This window comes from Sturnira hondurensis, unplaced genomic scaffold (genome assembly GCF_014824575.4).
Source record: "Sturnira hondurensis isolate 20B ecotype Veracruz unplaced genomic scaffold, ASM1482457v3 Scaffold0016184, whole genome shotgun sequence".
In the NCBI taxonomy this organism is placed as follows: Eukaryota; Metazoa; Chordata; class Mammalia; order Chiroptera; family Phyllostomidae; genus Sturnira; species Sturnira hondurensis.
This window is the reverse complement of record NW_028088815.1, coordinates 1,541,852-1,564,816: the sequence shown is the minus strand read 5'-3', so window position 1 is coordinate 1,564,816 and position 22,965 is coordinate 1,541,852. Positions and strand designations below refer to the sequence as shown.

At 34.3% G+C, this 22,965-nt stretch overlaps 1 protein-coding gene across 1 annotated transcript in view; it reads left to right on the top strand.

The window, feature by feature from the left end:
• Positions 1 to 22,965, top strand: part of ITGBL1 (integrin subunit beta like 1) — a 278,369-nt gene that overhangs the window by 145,583 nt on the left and 109,821 nt on the right. Inside the window, exon 7 of the mRNA XM_037065790.1 lies at positions 7,042 to 7,188. Coding sequence (XP_036921685.1) covers positions 7,042 to 7,188 — 147 coding nt within the window. The remainder of the gene's footprint in view (positions 1 to 7,041; positions 7,189 to 22,965) is intronic.

Genomic DNA, 22,965 nt, shown 5'->3' with positions numbered 1-22,965 from the left:
GATTATGTGAACTAGTCTATCTGATTGCGGGGGACTAGGACCATGAGGTGAAGATGGGCATTGACACTTCAGTTGATACTTTCATTCTTGTATAAGCTCACTATTCCTGTTGCATGCTTTTTAGGCATAGAATTACTATAAGTTGGGAGGGTGAATGTTTTTAAGAAGGACTCCTTGGAATCTGAAATTTTGCACTTCATTTATTCCCTCACTTCTGCCTTCTACCTTGTTTTTCTCTTCCTCTCTTTTCCATTTTCCCCTATGAGAATTCAAACAAGAAAGCTACTAAGTAACTGGGGTTTCTCATGGGAAGTGTTTAGAATAGAATGATTAATCCTTTATATGTGGTCTCCATGCTGTAGGTGTAGACAGTTGGGAATGGGCAAAAGTGATGAGGCAATAGGCTGTTTTGAACAGTAAGTCATATGACAATGAGACATTAAATATATAATTGTGATTTCATTTTGTGTTCATTGAGTGAAATGAATGAGATCAGTTCTCCACAGTTGCTTCCCACACTTAAGATGAAGAATTTAGGAAAGGAGAAACATTAACAGTGATCTGACTTTGATAGATACCAAGTTCATTCACATACCTCATTCCTTTTTATGTTCACACCAACTAATAGTGGGAGACATGGTTATTTATATTTCAACAGAAGAGGAAACAGATTCAAAGAAATTAAGTAACTTGAAATCAAGTGCATTCTGCTTTTGTATTATCTGAAAACATAGCCTAAGAAACCATGTAATTTAATCCAGCTTCATTGCTATTCTCTAGTGATTTATACAAGGCTGTAGTGTAATAAGGTTTATTTTTAGCTTCTATTCTTGCAGTCTTGGGAATGTTTATTTATGTAAACACTCATTTAAATTGAAAGGAAGTCTTCTGATGGATTAGTTTAAGTTGACTCTTTTAATTGGCATTCTAATTTTATTAATCCATTCTTACTCTGTCCATTGATCTATTCAGTAATGCACTTATAGATATGTCGTGCCTATTCCATAATGGATCTGAGAGATACACATATTTTGAAATAACCCCTGCTTTCAAATAAATTTACTTTATTCCATTCATTCATTAATTCATTCATGCATTCTTGTCTGTTGTTCAGCATCCACATGGTATGTGTGTGTGTATTTACTCATACACAAATATGATGCATACACAGTTATGCAGATACACACATGCACATGCACACACAAATACCTCAAAGATGATGCCATTGACAAATTTGAGTGTGACTAAAATGACCAGAGAATGGCCAGTTATCCTGAAGTATGCCAACTGCTTTGTCACTTCAGTTCTATGAGATGCTCCACTGAATTTACTTTCTGATTGTAAAATAACTCTTTTATTCCTTTTGGCTGCTTACTACTCTGCTCTATTTCTCAAATTCCCATAATTGGAAACATATGCTGCAGTTTGATCTTAAGTTCTATTTTTCAGCTTGTTCTGCCTACTAAAATAGTGAAAATATAAGGTTAGTCCTGGCTTAGAGTACCATTAGTTTGGAAAATGGAATCATTTGATAGAACCATATTTATGGGGAAATTTATTATTGTGGATTAGCAAAGCATTAAGGAAAGAAACTGGAGGAAATTATTGAAGTATGCTCAGTTTACATTGTCTTCATTGGAAATCAATATATTTAATGGAATTTTAAAAAATAACAAATACTGGTTAGATCTAATTGATTTCCCCAAACATTTTCCTATTAATTATCTTCATATTACTTTGTAAGATGCTACTTGTAACCATCAGATTCCAATTTATGTGCATTTTTGGTCATTTTAAGAGAAAGAAATATCCCTTATAGCAGAAGAGTGTTTGTCTGAAATGAATGAAACTGTATTTGTCCTGGATTGATATTTCCAAGATTAGATAACTTAACTCAAAGAAACACAATGATTGCAAATAAAAAATAAGTTTTGGTGTCAACAGCCTCTACTATAGTGGTTTGAGAGCCTCTATAGTTCTACCATTATGACCATTATGCCACTTGCTGTCTGTCTAGTCTTGCTGCCAACTCCCTGCCCATATGGTACAGATTGAGCTGTGATCCCATTTACACACGAATATCAACACCTCATTGTTCTTCTATTGTTGTGTGTATGTGTCTCTAATGTATGATTATAGATCTTTTGGGAGCAATTCTCTAATGTGCATTCTCACATTTGATATTAGGAATGAATAACAACAATCTGTATCTTTCATCTCTATTTTGTTATCTTCTGCCTACAGAAGATAGGAATACTTGTTAGAAGCAATGAAATTAACTCCTGCAGGCTTAATACATGTGTTTGGCACAGTTGCAAGGAAGCATTACATTTCAGATTAGGATGGTAAAATTTGCTTCTGGTTCTCTCACTTTTAAAGATAAAATCCAGTGACACGAGGCTCAGAAAGGCAAAGTGACACACTCAGATCAAGGACACAGGTTTCTTAATTTCTTTTATGTTCTTTTTACTATTTGTTATTCTATTAAATACCTTAATAGAGTATGTTATAGTAGTCTCAAGGATTTTGATGCTAAGTAGATTTCACCTTTTCTAAACTCTTCTTTGTATATCAAAATCATGCATTTTCATCTTCTTAATTTTGTCCTGATAAAAGGTGTTCTTTCCTTTTTGTGGCATAAATTTTATACTAGAATTGAAAGACTAGGAACTCAAGAATAAAAATTGTAGTTTCACTTTATGATTCCTTGTTTTGTCTGAAAAGCTCAATACCTACTTCAGTATCTGGTATCAGTAAATTTCATTTCTAAGTGATTTCCTAACTACATTAACTTTATAGAAAAGGTACAGTTTTATTTACTGGTAAATTAAAATCCATAACATTCTAAAATATATTTGACAGAATGTGACTTTGAGTTATTAAAAGATGTAGGATGAAAGTTTCCATTACTGTGAAAGCAAAACTTATGTTTATGTTTTAACTTGTCAATAAATCTCTAATAAACAGATTAGACAATACCATTGTCTATACTATATTTTGTTATATTAGACTAGAATTATTTAAACATTTTCTCTATTGCTTTTACATTTGCTTCTCTATGATCTTCATTGAGATATTTGATTCAGATATTCCTGCTTTCTCAAAATAATGAAACATTCAAATAGTTCTCCATGACAGTATTTTATTATTAAACTTGTTGCCATATGATACTCATGGACTCTCAGGAATTTTATTTATTATGTATGATTTACTTAGGTGACTCATATTTTAATAACCCTTCTTTCCTCAGCTTGAATTTGTTCAATTGATGTCATGTTGACTTTTGAGGGCAAAGTGTAAAAGACTCATAAGTGGATGATTTGAGAAGGAGCAGTGGCCATTCTGAACTAGACAATATTCTCCCACTGTAATACTATCCTATTTAGAGGCAAAGCCTTTTTCCCTAAAGCCAATCACAGCAAAGACACCATTTCATCAATTCATTCCAATGTGTAAGCACTTACTCAAATGCAGCTGGGTTATTGAGAGGGCATTTTGAGTAAGTGAAGACTGAGGTTGAAGCAGGAGGCACAAAATTTAGGGGTCATCACACACATGGCAAGAGTGAGGGCACATTTTATATGTTGTTCCCAACTGTACTTGGAGTTGGTGATGCCTGGAGGTGAAGCATGAATCTGTAGGAGTTTTCCTTGAGATGGTCCATGATGCTGCATTAAGTGCACAGGAAATAGAGGTATAAGATACCATAGGCTAAATTTTCCCCTAGTGTTTATAACAGAACACAGAAATACAAAAAGATAAATAAAATGAAGCTTCAGTAATAACAGGTATTTTTCTAGAGCAGCTGCATTTTTATAATTTGTTAATGCATTCACAATTAATCTGGCATTTTTTATTAATTGAACCAAATTTTCACTCTAAAAATCTCTTATTAATGAAATCTATAATCATGAATGTATTTTATTCTACCACACATTTTTAAAGACATTGACGTATGGATGATCTTCGGATAGAAAATAATTACTTCTCTTAAACCCTTATCCCAATTATAGAGCTTGAGAATGTTCTCCTGTCAATCACAGGAGTCCTCAACACAGGTTCCTGCTTAATTTCATGTTTCCATTGAGACTCTCACCCTGGACAAGGGTTGCTACCTGTGAATTTCAAGCAACTAAAGCAGCAGGTAGCATCCTCCTGGGTAAATAAGGATTTTCTGGCATTTAAAAATGCTGAATGTTTTGTTCTAACGTTTACAGCTATTTAAAACTTTTAAGAGTAAAGCTTTCCCCCCCTTTCAATCTAATTGTATTGTTCAGGGTTTTTTTTGTTTGTTTGTTTGTTATTAAAGTGTTAACTACTCTTCCACAAGTTGCAGCATGTACTTTGCCTGGTATCCTTGTGTTGGAAGATCTGTTTTTGAAATAAAATGTCTTGTTTTCAAGAATTTCAATGTCATTGGCTCCTATAAAATGGCAGAACCAATTGTACTTTATTTTTTTTTAAAGATTTTATTTATTTATCTTTAGAGGGGAAGGGAAGGAGAGAGGGAGAGAAACATCAATGTATGGTTGCCTTTCGTGCGTCCCCTGCTGGGAGTTGGCCTGCAGGGAACTGGCCTGCAACCCAGGCATGTGCCCTGACAGAATCGAACTGCGATCGTCTGGTTCTCAGGCCTGCGCTCAATCCACTGAGCTACACCAGCCAGGGCCAATTGTACTTTAAATATTAAAGATTTTGTTTTAAAAATTGTTACTCACCTATGCATTTGCAATAGAACTCTATTCACAAATTTTGCTCTAAATAACATGAGCATTGAAAATAAGGGTAGTGATTTCTTAAGCTGGGAGAAACGGCAAAAACCACAGAACCTAACAACCAATAAAATCTAATTTCTAATAAATTGATATAATAATAATAAGTCTCTTTATATGGCTGGATGATTCAGTTGGTTGGATCATCGTCTCACACATCAAAAGGTTGTGGTTAGATTCCCAGTGAGGGTATATGCCTAGGTTGTGGGTTTGGTCCCAGGTCTGGTATGAGAGGCAAGTGACTGATGATTCCCCTTTCACATTGATGTCTCTCTCTCTGTCTCTCTCTTTACCGCTCCCTCCTCTCTCCCTCTGTCCCTCCTTTTCTCTCTGTAATCAATAGACATATCCTTGGATAAGGATTTAAAAATTCTTATATTTGAAATTCTAAAGGATCCTATTCACATTATACATATTTACTAGTAATCACAATTTTATTTCCTTTAAAATGATGAGTTCTAAGGCAGAATATTAAAACAGCAATTTATTGTTTAGACTCTATTACATACTAGGTACTCAATAAATATCCTTTTAATTGAATCTAGTGTTAAAATGGGAGATTTGTATTCAGTGGCTCCTAATCTCTCACCCCACTTTGACCAAAGATTTTATGGTTTGTTCCATGAAGAATCACATTAACTGATGGTGAAAAGATTCCTGAAATGTGGATGATTCAATTATTCATACTCAGAAGATAGGCATCTACCCCCAAACCTCATGTAATATTGATAAAGCTGGTCAATCTTTACTGAAGACCAATTTCCATAGTGTGATATATATTAATATCAGATGCCAATGACAAAATAGCATGGATTTTTATCGACTAGCATTATATTTGATTTACCTAAAGTGTAATTTTACTTCCTTTAAAATTCTTCATGCATTTTTGTAGCAATTGTAGAAATCCTTGTTGTTCTGCATCCGTAGTAAGTATCACAATGTTTTCCAAGAGTTAGGAAAAACTCAGGTGAATTAATTCTGCTTTCCTTCCTATTCCTACTTAGTTACAAGTGTGGACTCAAGCAAGTAAAAATAATAATAGCTCACTTTTATGTAGCATTTTAAGATATGTACTTTTTGATAAATGTGGATAAATAATATATTATTATTCCACTTAAAAATGAAAAAATTAAATTTTGATGAGGTAGTACTTTGATCATACCTTCTCTGTAGGTAGCAGGAACAGGATTTAAACCTGATCATTTGATTGATATCACAGGACTTTTTTTTCTGGCTATTCTATACTACTGCTTATCATAGTTCTTTACAGGCTGTGTGTCAATGTGTAAAGAAATTTAATATCTTCCCTAACCTCTTTAATGTGTGTTAAATTGGTCTTCAGGAATTGTGAACTCCACATAGGTTACTGGTTTTGAGGCTGAGCATGGGATGTGTGACAAAAAAATAATGAAAATAAAGTGTCCGTCACTCTAAAAGATAAGACCCTGCTTCAATATAAGGCAGAAAACTGTACTTGAACAAGAATTTAAAAAAATTGTTTTCCATTTCTAATATTTTCCTCCACATGAATTAATTGCCAAACTCATAAAATACCCTATGTAGGCCCAAGTAGGCCAATATAATCACATGTACACAGATTTTAATAAATTCAAGTTTATAGATCCACAAACCTGTTTCTTTTTTGTTGTTCTTTGTTTATTGTGATACTATTTTTTAAGATTTATTTAATTCTTGTTCAAGTACAGTTTTCTGTCTTATATTCCCAGCCCTGCCCACCCCCCAGTGCTCCCACCTTCCTCCCATTTCCCTGCCCCACCTTAGTTATTGGCCATCTGTCCTTTATATTTGTTCCTGTGAATCCTTCCCCTTTTCCCCTGTAATTCTCTGCCCTCTCCTCTCTCGTACCTGTCAGCCTGTTCTGCATTTCATTGTCTTTGGTCATATTTTGCTTGCTTGTTTGTTTTGTTGTTTAGGTTCCTGTTAAAGGTGAGATCATATGGTATTCGTCTTTCAACTCCTGGCTTATTTCACTGAAGGAGCTCCTACCCTTTGCAACAGCATAGATGGAACTGTAAAGCATTATGCTGAGTGAAATAACACAAACCTGTTTCTTATCAGGAGTTGTTGCTTTTCTTTATGCCTCATGAGCAATTGATAAAAAATAGGTATTTAGGAACTTGAGAAAAATGTGTTTCTGCCTTAATGTTTTATATTGTTAAGATCCTGACTCATTTGTGAAATTCCCTTTTGAAATAAAATGAATTCTGACTTCAATATAATTTGTGTATATACTATTCTCATTGTGAAGGTCATGGACAATGTAATTGTGGAAGATGTGACTGCAAAGTAGACTGGTATGGGAAAAAGTGTGAGCATCCACGTTCCTGCCCCCTGTCACCTGAGGAGAGCATCAAGAAGTGCCAAGGAAGCTCTGATCTGCCTTGCTTTGGAAGGGGTAAGTGAGGGCTCTCAGGCCTTGCCACTGCCTCCTAATTCTATCAGTCAAGTGAATTCAGTTCACATATATCTTATTTAAATATAGCTAAGATTCCTGAAAGATTAGTCTTTCAAGAACTAATAAAACATACAGATGGTCTATCATAGAATTGTACACTTGAAACCTGTGTAAGCTTATTAACCAATGTCACCCCAATAAATTTAATAAAAAGAAACAGGAAAAAAACATCCAAGTTCTATGAGTGAAAGTACACAGAAAAATATATTCTCTCTCTTTCTCTCTCTCTCTTACTTACATATGCACATGCTAATAATCATCTTTAGCTTTTAGGTTTGCTCAATTTCAGTCCAGTTCAATTCAGTTCAATGATACATTAAAAAGAAAAAATGTTTGAATATTTGCTCAAAACTTTCGGAATGAGACCGTCTAATTATTCACTGAAACTCAGTAACATTGGTGTCTCAAAGAACAGTGTTGGCTTTTAAGAGCTTTGTATGAACAGATAGCTCTGAATAGTCTTGTTGTTCTAGAATACATTTTCTCAGGTGTGTCCTTGGTACCATATCAGTACAAATTAAAGATGGAAGAATTCATCTAGAGGAAAATTGGTGCCATTCTTTTTGATTTGTCAAAATTAGAAATACAATATCACTTCTAATATGAAAATGGCAAAGTTAATATGAAATATTCTTTCAGAAGAACTGGTAATTAAAGTCATTACATATGTCATTCATCAGAGGAAAGGAAGGAAGGCTGTTATTATCTGAATGTTAGACCAGAAATTTAATTTTATGTTGCAGTTTACTCTTTGAAAAATGAATACTTAATGACTATTTTATTGAGATATAATTCAAATAACATAAAATTCACTTGTTTACAGTATACAACTTGGTAGTTTTTAGTATAGTAACAGAATTATGCAACTATCACCACTATCTCCTTGTAGAGCATTTTCACTACCACAAAAGAATCTTTGTATTCTTTACCAGTCATGTCCCATTCCCCCTTTTTCCTCAACCTTTAGAGGCCATTAATCTACTTCTTGTTCCTATAAATTTGCCTAATCTGGGTATTTGACATAAATGGAATCATAAAATATGTACCCTTTTTGTTGTTGGTTTATCCGTCTTGTAGTATGACCTTCAGTCCTTTCTAGGGCTGAATAATATTCATTTGTATGTATAAATCACAGGTATTTATCCATTTATCTCTTAATGAAGTTTTGGACTATGTCTACATTTTGGCCATCTTGAGTAATATTTTAGAAACATTCATACGTGAGCTTTTGTGAGAACTGTGTTTTAATTTCTCTTGGGTTTATACCCATTAGTGGAATTTCTGGATCATATGAAACTCTATTTTTAACTTTTAGAGGTATTATCTTTAAGGTGACTATATCATTTTACATTCCCATCAGCCATTTTATATTCCCACCAGCAATGCACGAGGGTTCTGATTTCCACATACTCTTGATATTATTTGTTACTATCTTCTTTTTTAAAATTACTTACAGTTTTTCTCATTTAAAAAATTCCCCAAATCTTTAAAATTATTTGTACCATAGGTATTTTCCTATATTATTCCTAAAATTATAAGTAGGAAGATAAGATATGGGTAAAAAGAATTTCTTTTTATTTCACAAACATTTCTGACTTATTCCATCTTCCACCAATAAACCAAGAGAAAAGCCAGTGTTCTACCTACATTAATACAATATTGCCATTATAGTGCTTGAGTGAGTCTATCTTTTAAAGTTAAAAAGATTAAAAATTAGCCCTGATGGGTGTGGCTGTCAGTTGGTCTCCAGTTCAATTCTCAGTCAGGGCGTATGCCTGGGTTGATGGTTTGATCTCTGATTGATTAGGGTGCTCATGAGAGGCAATCAATTGGTGTTTTTCTCTCACTTCAATGCTTCTCTTACTCTCTTTCTCCCTCCCATCCTCTCTCTCTAAAAATAAACAAAAATTTTTAAAATTAGTATCCCTCAGACTACTGTTACTTATTCATTCATTTTTTTGTTAAAAATAAATCATGTAATAGAAAAGAAACAAAAGCCTACAAAATATCTCTCAAACAGAAAATCACTGTAAATTTATGTATCTACCAATTGTTTTTTTTTATCTCTAAGGTTTTTAATACAGTGTGAATGTAAGAAGATTCTTATTGGCTTTATATATACATTTTTTAAGTTTTTTTGAAATTATTGTTGAAGTAGAGCCTTCTGTCTTTTACTTCCATCCCAGCCCACCCCTCCAGTGCTCCCCACCTCCCTCCCATTTCCATTCCTGTTAGATTTTGTCCATGTGTTCTTTATACTTGTTCCTGTGAATCCTTCCCCTTTTCCCCTGAAATTCCCTCCCCTCTCCCCTCTGGTTCCTTTCAGCCTGTTCTCTATTTCAGTGTCTTTGGTTATATTTTGCTTGCTTGTTTGTTTTGTTGTTTAGGTTCCTGTTAAGGGTGAGATCATGTGGTATTTGTCTTTCCCATATGGTTAGTTCCATTTTTATTTTGCTGATGTTTTCTTTATTAGTGCAGGTTTTTATTTTGATGAAGTCCTATTTGTTTATTCTTTCATTTATGTGCCTTACTCTGGGGGAAATATCAGTGAAAATACTGCTGTGTAGAATATATAAGATTTTCCTGCCTAAGTTGTCCTCTAGGACTTTTATGGTGTTGCCCCTTATATTTAAGACCTTTATACATCTTGAGTTTATGGTGATTTTTTAATTTTAATTCTTGTTCAAGTACAGTTTTCTGTCTTTTACTCTGATCCCCGCCCACCCCCCAAAGTGCTCCCCACCTCCCTCCCATTCCCACCCCCTTAGTTTTTGTCTATGTGTCCTTTGTACTTGTTTCTGTAAACTCTTTCCCTTTCCCCCTGAGATTCCCTTCCCTCTCCCCTCTGGTCACTGTCAGCATGTTCTCTATTTCAGTGTATTTGGTTATATTTTTCTTTCTTGTTTGTTTTTTTGTATAGGTTCCTGTTAAAGGTGAGGTCATATGGTATCTGTCTTTCACCGCCTGGCTTATTTCACTCAGCATAATACTTTCCATTTCTATCCATGCTGTTGCAAAGGGTAGGAGCCCCTTTTTTCTTTCTGCTGCATAGAATTTCATTGTGGAAATGAACCATAGTTTTTGGATTCATTCATTTACTGATGGGCACCTAGGTTGCTTCCAGCACTTGGCTATTATAAATTGTGCTGCTATGAACACTGGGGTGCATAAATTCTCTTGGGTTGGTGTTTCAGGGTTCTTAGGATATAATCCTAGCAGTGGAATTGCTGGGTCAAAAGGCATATTCATTTTCAGTTTTCTTAGAAAATTCCATACTGTTTTCAATAATGGTTGTATAATACATTTTTAATGAACTCTGATAAGCACACATTTGTCTCTTACCTTTCTAGAGATTAACTAATAAAGTTAGCTACCATTTTATGTGATAGGTTATATTTAAAGTTTATTATATTTAAAAGGTGTTGAATACATGTATTAAATTATGACATTTAAACATTTTAAAATAATTCATTTAAGCCTTTTAAAGTACTTTATAGATGAGTGAAGTACCATAGCAAAACATATGGATTCTAAGAATGAAAACCAAGAATTTATGAGAGCCAATCCAGTGCTCCAACAAATATTCAGACAGACCCTTTCTTTCTCATATTGCTTCATCTGCAAACTCAATGGCACTTGAGTTTGGATGTTTCAAAGCAAATAGCCAATATGAAAACTTCCAAAGGATTAGTTTTGTATGTAGTATATAAATGACAACAGCAGCATGGTTACACAAGTGAGGAAAGCAATTACAAGACCCAGCAGTTTTCAAGCCAGGGAGCCTCTTCAGTTTACCAGCCCAGGGCCAAGAAAAAAAAACCTCTCTTGGTAGAATTTACTGAAGTGTCTCAGTACAGTCCACCTCAGGTACCAGGCAAAGGCATTTTCCCACTGGAAATGAAGTTAGATTACTTGTCTTTGCTGGTCATGACTAAGTGTGGGATCACTTTGTCTCAAAAGTAAGGAAATAATTTAGTGACCTCTTACATTCTTAATTAATCCGCTGCTTCCTTGATTTATATTTCTTTTTGCCTATGCATCTTTTAATTTAATTTAGATAACTCTCATATAGTCTATATGGATATATAATTATTCATCCTAATTTCTGGGTATGGACAATTTTGTTTTCATTCCAATGTTCTTCTCAAAAACTGAAAATGGCTTATGCTAGGTTACATTAGTTTTAAACTCTTTTTGGCTTAGAAATATATTTTCATTCTTGTTGAGGTTCTCTTCCTGGGTCTAAGGCTGGCTTAGGTAAAAAAATATGAGCAAAAGTGATATGTGTAATTTCAGAGCAGAAGCTTAAGAGGCAGTAAGAGATTTGCCATCTCCTTTTCCATCTTTCCTGGGGGTTTTGAGTGTTTGAGATGGTGGCTGATCCATTAGCCTGGTGTCAGCAGAAACCTGTGCTGATATCACTGAGGGACCTGTAACATGAGGAAGAAATAAACCTATGTTTAAAGCTTCTCAGATATTAGGGTTCTTTGTTACTGGAGCAGAACTCATGACTCACACTCTCTTCCACATACAAAATTTAGGGAACACAGTTAAACCAAAGCAAACAAACAAGCAAACTCAATAAAATTTATACTTCGACTCATGGAAATAAGCAATAAACAGTTGAGGTTATTATTGTATGTATGTCTTATCAATATCAATATTTAAATAAAACTAAACATAAATGTGTACATATTTTACAGATGATGTATTTATGTTATTCTGTCAACAGTGTGGTTTGTTCATTTATGCAACAGGCAGAATGCTAAGAACATTAAATGTGTTGTCTTTTTTAATGTCCCCATATACAATGAGGTGGGAAGAAGAACAATTATTCTTCTTTTTACAGAAAAAGAAATTGGAAGTTTAAACAGTTTGCCACCTTACATAGTAAGTGCCATAAGTACAAGTTTTAATACAAACTTTTACTACTGGACCTCTGACTCCAGAACTGTTGTTTTTTGGTAATTTACCCATTTTTTATCATGCCAACTTGTTTAATGATATGAAATGAATATATTTATTTCCTTATTATAAACATTTTTACAAAAAATCATTGATATGGCTGCAGAATTGACATAACAAGTTGTTATAACATGGTTGTAACCAAAGGATCAGCTTTCTTTTATTAGACATCTAAATTATCTCATTTTATTCAAGTTCTAAATATTGTACTTTACATTTTTATGAACTAAAATTTGCACAAATTGTTAGTATTAATTTTTACATGTGGAGTGCATAGACCTAAATGAATAAAATATATTAAAGGTTTTCAATTAAAAAATTTTCCCCGAATTTGTATTCTCTAGAAAAATTATGCCAGTATACTTTCTCACCAGCATAACAAGGTTCCCTTCACCACCACCCCAATACTGACAATTCAAATAATTAGTTAACTATTCTCAATGTATTTTACATTTAGTGTTATATACTTTTACCATTTACCTTTTATTGACTGCTATAATCATCAAAGCAAATGGTTTATCAGGAGGCATTATTACTCTGAGGACTGCACTTGATGCATTTTTCTTCTTTGATCATCATTTGTCTCTTTGCCTAAGTCATCTTTTCATTTGGTACTAAGATCCCATGTGTTTTTGTTTGCATATCCTCTGTGTTCCTTGATTTTCTCCCTTTAGACTTGTTCTAAGAAGCATTGTTTATGTTTTAGTCCTTAAACGCACATAACCATAAACCCCCACAAGGGAAGGTGTGAAAGGGAGCAAGAATGATAAATTGGAACTAATTATTTAATATTGTAGCCTTTGGAAAATACAAATTGTGCCCTCATTTTATCAATTAGTATGTTTTAATTAATGAAATAAGCAAGTCTGTTAAAGTCCGTTGCCTGAGAACATACTTTCAAATAATAATAGTGTACCAAATTCACACCAGGTGGAGACTTTTCAATTTAAAGCACAATTTATCTCTCTTTCTCACTGGCAAAGCAAATCTTTAAAATTTCTTGCTTTTATTTATCAGAGGTTTCCCATGATACATATATATTTTTATTCTTAGTTTTACTCTATGTGATTTTTTTACAAGTCTATCATTATTTTTCTAATTCATGCACACACAGATGCCATTATTTGGAGCTGACAAAAAGTTTTAAAAATTGCAAGTCCTCCAAACATATTTTTTAATATTGGTGAAGTGGGTCTTTTTATTAAAATGTTTACAGCTTTATTGAATTATAATTGATATACAAAGAAAACCTGCACTTATTTAATGTATGAAATTTCATGAGTTTGGACATATGAATATACTCGTGATACCAACAGTACAATCAAGACAATAAAAAAACTCACTATCTCCAGAAATGTCCTCTGTCACTTTGCTTTTGTGTGTGTGCGAAGAATGCTTAACAAGAAAGGCGCCTAAAATACTCAGACTTACAGAAGCAGAAAATAGAATGGTGATTGCCAAGAAATAGCTGGAGTAGAAAATGAAGAGTTATTATTCAATGGGTCTAAAGGGTCCTATATGATGGGTGAGTTCTAGAGATCTGCTGTACAACATAGTTCTCATAGTTAACAATGCAGTATTGTAGACTTAGAATATGTCAAGAGGATAGACCTCCAAACATGTTAAATTAAGCACCACATAATCTATTGTGATTTTGATTACATTTTTTAAAATTTTGGTGCCCTGATTAAATATTTTATTGTGAATTGATTGCAGTGGGAAATACAAAGAGTTTTCAAGTGGCAAAGAAACACAGTCTGTCTTTCAGTGGTATTTTGAGATAACAAAGGGGATTCAGCTTAGCTCTATTTGAGTGTCCAGATTTGTTGATTCCCTGCATCTGTCAGTACCCAAGCCTCAGTAATAGCCATGTACACAATTATGGCATTTCAAATAATTGTTAAGGACCACAGCAAAAGAAGAAGAAATGACCCCATAAAATTAACTTGTTTATGTTTCCATATCCAGGAGGAATGGTTCTGCTTTTAGGGTTGAACTAAATGGGAAACATTGGTGACTTGCTAAATCACGTCGAGAGCAAAAGTTTGTAATTTGTCACACTGTGGATACTAATTCATGAGAATTCCGTCTGTGCATTACCAAAGAGTCTTCCATGGATCTCTAAGCTCACCTTGAACTTACCGTGTTCCCTTTCTATTAGTTTTTTCGTATGTTCTATTATCATGGAAAGGTATATAACAGTGGCCGATGTGGTATATAGAAGGAGAAAAAAAGCCTGTTTATTATTTGCTTTCTTTGTACTCAGAAAAACTTCTCAGAATGTCATAAACTGATATACATCTTATATTTCACAACACATTAGGAAAGTAAATGTTATATATTATGACTTTATTAAAGATAGTATGGAGACAAGACAATTGGGATTCAGAGGGAACTAAATATGTTGCCTCCAGCATCATTTCTCTTGTCCTCATGATATGCTGGCACTTCTCTGTGTTGGAATATTTTCTATTCTCATGAGGAGGTTAATTGTTCAGGTGCCCAGATGTAGTGGTTTACTGGAAGGTCCTGATTAAATCCAATATTTAATATTTCAGTCATATGAGGAAACATCGTTTACCAAACTAAAACCATGATTTGCATATATTGAAGAGAATGGCTAAAAAAATTTGAAAAGAGCCAAGTTAAACAGAAAAGGTCTCAAACGAGGTGCTTATTCAGACACTCTTCTTTCTAGTGTGAAAATAAAATATCTATGTTTTATATTTCACCATCTTTATTTTATCTTGCTTTTCTTCTTATTTTTATATCTACTAAACAGGAGAAGGAATTCAGAAGCTCAGTTTAAGAATTTTGTGCATCTTTTTAAAGGATGGAAGTAGTTCTGTGGAAAAAATAAAAAATGTATTTTTTGAATTACCTAAGGTTTCTCTAATCCATAGTCCAAAAAACTGTGTTACTTGCAAGACAGTATATTTTGCATGTGTTTCATCAATCTTGTTAAATGTTTTATCTATAGCAACATAATATTTTGTGTCAAAGTTAGGAATCCATCCAAATCAGATGAGTTTTATTACATTTTGAATAATGTAAATTGAAAACCAGTGAAATTTTCTGGCCAAGAAAACTTCCTAATAAAGGCTGCAACAAATATTGTCAAAATTTATTCAACATTTAAAATAAAAATAGAAATTTGGACAAGAGTTTAATCCCAATTTCTTTAAGTGAGCTTAAAATTAAGTGTGTGACAACTAGGATAATTTTGTTATCATAATTAATTTTTTTGTATTAAAGCACTATACACATAGTGAAAGATGTAATATGGTACTCTAGTCATTATTTACTTGATTTTATTCAATATAAATAAGCAAACCAGATATATTTAGTGAGAGACAATTTTGTCTGGTTATTAGCCATAATCTCATGGAACTATATACTATTCAGATTTCCTCATTAATAGAAAGTTAATGAGGCAGAATGTCGTCATTTTGACAAGGCCATAGGGTCATATAGCTGATAGAACTCTACGATTCTCCTCTTAGATATGTAAGATGTAAAATTTGATAGAACTAGCCATTGTGCTATATTTGCATAATGAATTTATTTAATATGTAATTATACTATAATATATAGTCAACTCATTCATCATATTTTCATTAGTTATGTTGTTTATAACATAGTCCAGGAAACTAGGACCATGAAGCCTGCTTTGTTTTAATAAATAAAATTTTATTATAACACAGCTGTGCTCATTTGTTTACATATTGTTGCTTTCTTGCTGAAATGGCAGAGTTTACTAGTTGCCACAGAGAATATATGGCACATAGAGACTAAAATATTTACTATCTAGCTCTTTACAGAGAAAGTTTGCTGGCCTCTGTGCTAAGGATTATGCTAAATGTGAAAAATATGGTGGGAAATGGAATTGAGCATTTTGAGGATCAAAGGAGGAAGATTATACTTTCTAAATAAATGTGGGTGCAAAATATGACTTCACAAAGTGAGTGAAGCTGGAATTGAGTCTGAAAGGGTAAGCAGCAATAGACAGTTAATGATTTATTTATTTATCTTTCTTTTGTTTCATAAATTACTTTATTGTTGTTCAATTACAGTTGTCTGTATTTTCTCCCCACCCTCTCCAAACCCACCTCCCTCCCTTGCTTCCACCCTCCCCCTTGGTTTTGTCTATGTGTCCTTATAGTAGTTCCTGAAAACCCTTCTCCCCACAGGCTGTTGTTAGATTGTTCCACCCTTCCCCTTCCCTCTAGCTGTTGTTAGGTTGTTCTTAATTTCAATATGTCTGGTTATATTTTGTTTGCTTTTTTCTTTTGTTGATTATGTTCCAATTAAAAGTGAGATCATACGGTATTCATCCCTCACCGCCTGGCTTATTTCACTTAACATAATGCTCTCCAGTTCCATCTATGCTGTTGCAAAGGGTATAAACTCCTTGTTTCCCTCTGTTGCATATAATTCCATTGTGTAAATTTACCATAATTTCTTGATCCACTCATTTGCTGATTGGTACTTAGGTTGTTTCCAGCACTTGGCTATTGTAAATTGTGCTGCTATGAACATTGGGGTACATAGGTTCTTTTAGATTGGTGTTTCGGGGCTCTAAGGGTATAATTCCAGCAGTGGACTTGCCGGGTCAAAAGGAAGTTCCATTTTTAGTTTTCTGAAGAAATTCCATACTGTTTTCCACAGTGACTGTACAAGTCTGAATTCCCAACAATGGTGCACTAGGATTCCCTTTTCTCCGCATCCTCTCTAACACTTGTTTGTTGGTTTCTTTATGATGGCTATTCTGACCAGTGTGAGGTGGTATCTCATTGTGTTTTTAATTTTTATCTCTCTGATGGCTAGTGATGCTGAGCATCTTTTCATATGTCTCTGGGCCCTCTGTATGTCCTCCTTGGAGAAGTGTCTGTTCAAGTCTTTTAGAAAACAGTGCATTCCAAGTCAAGCAAACAATGTAGAGAGACACATTAAGTTAACAAGGGAAAAACTTCCGCAAGAAACAGGAAACAAATTCACTTTTGATGATATATAAAAATAAGAAAGTGATGAGAGACAGTCTAGGGACAAAGATCATGTCTCCCATCTCTCATTACCCTTCCCCATATTGGACAGGTTTGAGGCAGAAGAAGCAACTTCTTTGAGAGCTCTTGTTATCATAATTGTTTTATGAGGTAAACTGTTAAAAAGAAGAATACACATTGGAAGTAAAGATTGTAAATATGCTAAAAAGATGCCATAGAAATGTCAGATTAAACTTGTTTAGTGCCCATGCCATTATGTCATTGCTAAAATACCATGTTTAATGCAACTAAAGTTACCAAGATGCAAATCTTTCCACGAACCAGATAAATGCATTAGTATCCTCTCATATGTCTTTCTTCCTGTTTCTTGTACCTCAGATTATGCTTACTTATTTACTGACAGTATATGCAAAGACAGATACAGACATAAATTGGCTATTTTATTAAAAGTCATTCATATGAGTAAAGTGGTAAAATGGCAACAGTTTAGCATTCAGATTAGTATATGAGCATCACATTAACTCTGTTGGGAATGGATACCCATTCCTATATGTTTTAAATGGCAGAGGGACCTCATGTCTCGGTGAAGCAAGATTGGGGTTTATCAGTATCAGAATGAGAAACTTTAGACTTAGGTTGGGTTCCATTAGGCAGGTGAGCCAACAAGTCACAGGCTAACATAAGAGCAAAGCCTTAATAATGACTTTGAACTTACTTTATTTAAGCTATTTTCCCACCTTCACTTCTCTCTGTAGTATGTGAACTTGACTCTGTGTTCTGACTCATTTGGACCTTTAGATTTTGTGTTTGCTCTCCAGGGCTTTATGCCTTTCATTTCCAACTCATTTTCAGAATAAACTGTGTGTCTGGTTTTGCATAGTTGATGAGGCATACAGAAAGCTGACTCAGGAGAATCAGGTCTAGCCAAGGAGATAAGGACTAGCCAAGCTGCCCTTATTGATTCTGCTTTCTACCAAGTGACTGTATTGGATACAGAGTAATATATTCTTTAGTTATGCCATCATTTCATCTGTAACATAATAGTTAAGGTCCATGAGTTTTTGCTCTCCGTGAACATTTGTTTCTCGTGTGCTGTCTTTTATTTGCATACAACAGCAAAAGCATACTTCTTTGGCATCTATTTAAGTTTCTAAATAAGTTTAGCCTATTTGCTGCTTAAAATATCCATGCAGTGTGGATGCTCCTAAATAGTACCAAATGGTCTGGCATAATACAGCCATGAGCCATTCACGGTTTGAATGGTCCCAGGGATGAATATTTGAGGTCATATGTGCAGTCCTTCATAAGGATGTTAAATCCTTTGCCAGAATTTCTTTCTCTAGATTTCTTCCCAAGGCCCTGTATTGCACAATAGTTAACTGAAGGAACTTTTAAAAAGTATTAAAAAATGCAAGCATATATAGAGTGTTATGGAGACTGGAAAGGTCTCTTGCTTCATTTGATTAATTTTCTGGAAATTTGGGTTAATGTTACTATTGAATTATAGTCACAATGGTGAGACAGAATCACAAAACTTACACTCTTGAGTGCGCTTTGTTGTAGTTATAAAGTAAATAGTGGCCAAGCCCAAGTGATGTAATGGGTGTCAAATCTAGATCCACTCCTCTGGATAATTCTACTACATAAAGAGAGAAATCTAGAGGAAGTATTGGTCAATGAGTTCTCATATGTGTTATGAGGCCCCATCGCTTGTGCCTACAGAGGGCATAATAGGGCTGGGTGTAACATGTTCATGTTGTTCAACCCTCTTCCCAAATCTTACTCCCATCCTTCACTTGTATGATACCTGGGGAAAGTATCAACAGCTGTCAATTTCCTGGTTGGGTAGAGAAGTTCATACACTCTGCCAATACTGTGTCTCATTTCAGCATTTATAGCCTTAACTAGTTAGCCATTGTCCAATTGTGAGTTCATATGCCTTTGAGTGGTCATGAATTAAATCAATGGCTACATAGCCTATGACATCCTCGCAGAGCAAATGTGCTTATACCATCTATTGTTAGTGTGCTGCTATAAAGTTATCTTATTTTTTACCTCTATGGACCCTCAGTCTTATTATCAATGAAAGCCATATTATAAGTGCTCTGTTCTAAAATGTTGTTGTGATTCAAGTTGAGATGATACATAGGAGATTGTTTTGTTAACTTAAAAACTAGTATGTAATTGTAAAGGATTAAAAGGGTTTAAGTAGGTGACCATAGATAATTTAATTATTTTTAAAAAGATTTATTTTTAGAGAGAGGGAGAGGGAGGGAGAAAGAGAGGGGCAGAAAAATCAATGTGAGAAAAAAACATCAATTTGTTGCCTCTTACGTGTTCCCTGAATGGGGGACAAGCCTGCAACCCAGGCATGTGCCCTGACAAGGAATTGAACCAGTGACCTTTCTCTTTGCAGGATGACACCCCATGAATTGAACCACACTAGTCAAGGCCACAGATAAATTTAAAGACATAGAGTTTAAAGAGAAAATGTAACCAATATTCATGTATTCATTCACTTATTTATTTATGCATTCAGCATATACTTATTGGGGTTCTACTATATTCCTAGAACCAGTCTAAGTACTGAGAATAGAAGAATAAATAAGGCAACCAGTGTTAGGGATCTCATAGAGATTCTAGGAGTTTAGTTCAAGAAGTTAAACAAGAAAAGAAATAATTTGGGTTACTTCTAGGAGAAGGAAATCAAGATATTAGTGTATTAGGGTGGTCAAGGTGGACTCTCCAGAGGTCTAGGGTATGCTCCAGATGAGGTGCTCAGGGATCTTCTTTGAGGAGGTCCTGTTTGTACAGATATGAGTACTGAAAAGAGGCTAAATGAGAATTAAAGTAAGGTGGCTGGGAAATCAGAAAAAAATATGGTTTACTCAAAATTTCAGGCTCAGGTGATGAAAGTTTCCAGGAACAAATGAAAGTCAGGTAAACATTGTCTCTAAAACTTAATAGTTTATTGACGAAGTATCTTAAAATAACAATGCTGATATTAAGATAAAAAGAGAAGCCACTGTTTAGAAAAACATATTTGCCAATGATACCTCACACAAAGGTTTAATCTCCAAAATATACAAAGAACTCACATGACTCCACTCTAAAAAGACAAGCAACCCAATTAAAAAATGGACAAAGGACTTGAACAGACACTTTTCCAAGGAGGACATACAGAGGATCCAGAGACACATGAAAAGATGCTCAATATTGCTAGCTATCAGAGAGATGTAAATTAAAACTACAGTGAGATACCACTTTACACCAGTCAGAATGGCCATCATAAACAAAGCAACAAACAACAAGTGCTGGAGAGGTTGTGGGGAAAAGGGGACCCTTGTTCACTGCTGGTGGGATTGCAGACTGGTACAACCACTATGGAAAACAGTATGAAATTGTCTAGGAAAACTAAAAATGAACATGCGTTTTGACCCAGCAATTCCACTGTTAGGAGTATATCCTAAGAACCCTGAAACACTAATCCAAAAGAACCTATGCATCTCAGTGTTCATAGCAGCACAATTTACAATAGCCAAGAGTTGGAAGCAACCTAGGTGCTCATCAGTAAATGAATGGGTCCAAAAACTATGGTCCATTTCCACAATGGAATTCTATGCTGCAGAAAGAAAGCAGGAGCTCCTACCCTTTGCCACATCATGGATAGAAATGGAAGGTATTATGCTGAGTGAAATAAGCCAGGTGGTGAAAGACAGATACCATATGACCTCACCTTTAGCAGGAATCTAAACAACATAACAAAGAAGCAAGCAAAATATGACAAAAGACACTGAAATGCAGAACAGGCTGACAGGGACCAGAGAGGAGAGTGGAGGGGAGAGTGTTGCACAGGGGAAAAGGGGAAGGATTCACAGGAACAAGTATAAAGGACACATGAACAATAACTAATGTGGTGGGGTGGAAATGGGAGGGAGGTGGGGAGCACTGGGGGGGTGGGCAGGGCTGGGAGTATAAAACAGAAAACTGTACTTGAACAATAATTAAATTTAAAAAATAAAATAATTAAAAATAACAATGCTGAGCTTTTATCTGACTTAATTTGTCTTTCATATGGCCTGGGCATCAGTGATATTAAAAGCTCCCTGGTGCATCTTCACTATAGTGCTTATACTCCATTGAAAATCACTGTTCTGCAGGGTTGTCTAATGGGTGTAGTTGTGCAGCAAAAAGGACTATGCAGAAGACAATTTTGTTTTGGCCCTACTTCCCACAGAGCAAACAGGGCTTCAGAGAGTGCTTAAGAGTTGAAGAAAAATTACTGTTTTGTATGTTTTTTCCCCAGTGCTCCATTGAATATGTGGGAAAGCAATAAAGCAAGGGTGAAGATGAGGGATGATACGCCCTTGGAAAGTAGGAACAATAGTTTTCAACAGGAAATTGCATCAAGAGGTATAGAAATAAGAATGAATGATATGTTTGCTCAGGGAATTGTTTCATGCCAGTTTTTATGTATCTGAGGTGGGAGTGAGAATCTGTATTCTTCAATAGATCTCCAGTGATTTGAAGCATAATATCTGAAGATCTCCTACTGTTATGAAGCATTTGGGTATGAATTCTGAGGACATATCTCTTTTACAAAAAAATGTTCTTCCACTGTCCTCCGTTGCTCAGAAGCCTTAGACCTGCTTTCAACCTTCATAGTTTTCTGAAAACTAATCTCTGATATGTTTCCTTGACCAGAACAACATGTATTGCACAATGAGGGATTCTTAGAATTCTATATCTAGGAATTTTTAACCTGAAATACATGCAACCCTTGCGGTTTATGGTTGGGTATATGAACAATAAGAACCTCTTAAAATGGCACAAATATGTTTATGTAACTTTTTGTTTATATTTTATGAAGGGAGAGCCTATAGTTGTTTTTTTTTTAAACAAACTCTAAAAGGACTACATAATATTGACAAAAGGTGACAGTGATTTAGATACTACTGCATAATACCCAAACAAGCACTATGAGAGTTGTGACACAATATTATTAAGGAACATATTTTGAACTAAGATGTGCTTTAACTTTGCACTGCATTGTTTAATAATTAATGTAATAACTATTTCAAATAGAGATCAAATATATAGATACTTTGTGATATAAAATGATATATAGAACACATAATTAGGCTTCTTTTAAAAAAATATGTTCATAAAATTCAAATTTGGAATGGAAAGATGAATCAAGACCAAAACCACTTTATTCAAAGTTATGAGAATTTGTCATTGAAGATTGTTAATGGGATAAATGGACACAGACAAAAGTTAAAAGAGAAAAACCTTCCATTTCTGTTTTTTTTCGCAGAATAGAATGACATTTCTTCTGTAATGCTTTAGGTTTAAGTCTGAGCTCATGAGAGGTGTCTATTCTGACTAATAAACATTGAATGCTCATTAGAGTACAACCTAGCATTCTGGAAAGAACATGGCTACAGGAATAAGAACAGAAGAAAATTTAATTTGTATGCTAAGCAAGATTTATTGGAATTGTTTTAAGGATACTCATTTCATTATGCAAAACTAGCCTTTTATAAAAATATAAAATTGTAATAAGGAAGTATAACTGGTATTTTGTAATTCCTCCATGGTTTTAAACTAAGATTTAGCTACAAATTTATCATTGAGAAGATAGACAAACAGGTCATGAAGCAGCATTAACTGTTGGTTATTAACATTGAATGATCCAGGGCCTACATCCTGGGCTTATCACTGTTTGTTCATTATACATTCATTTATT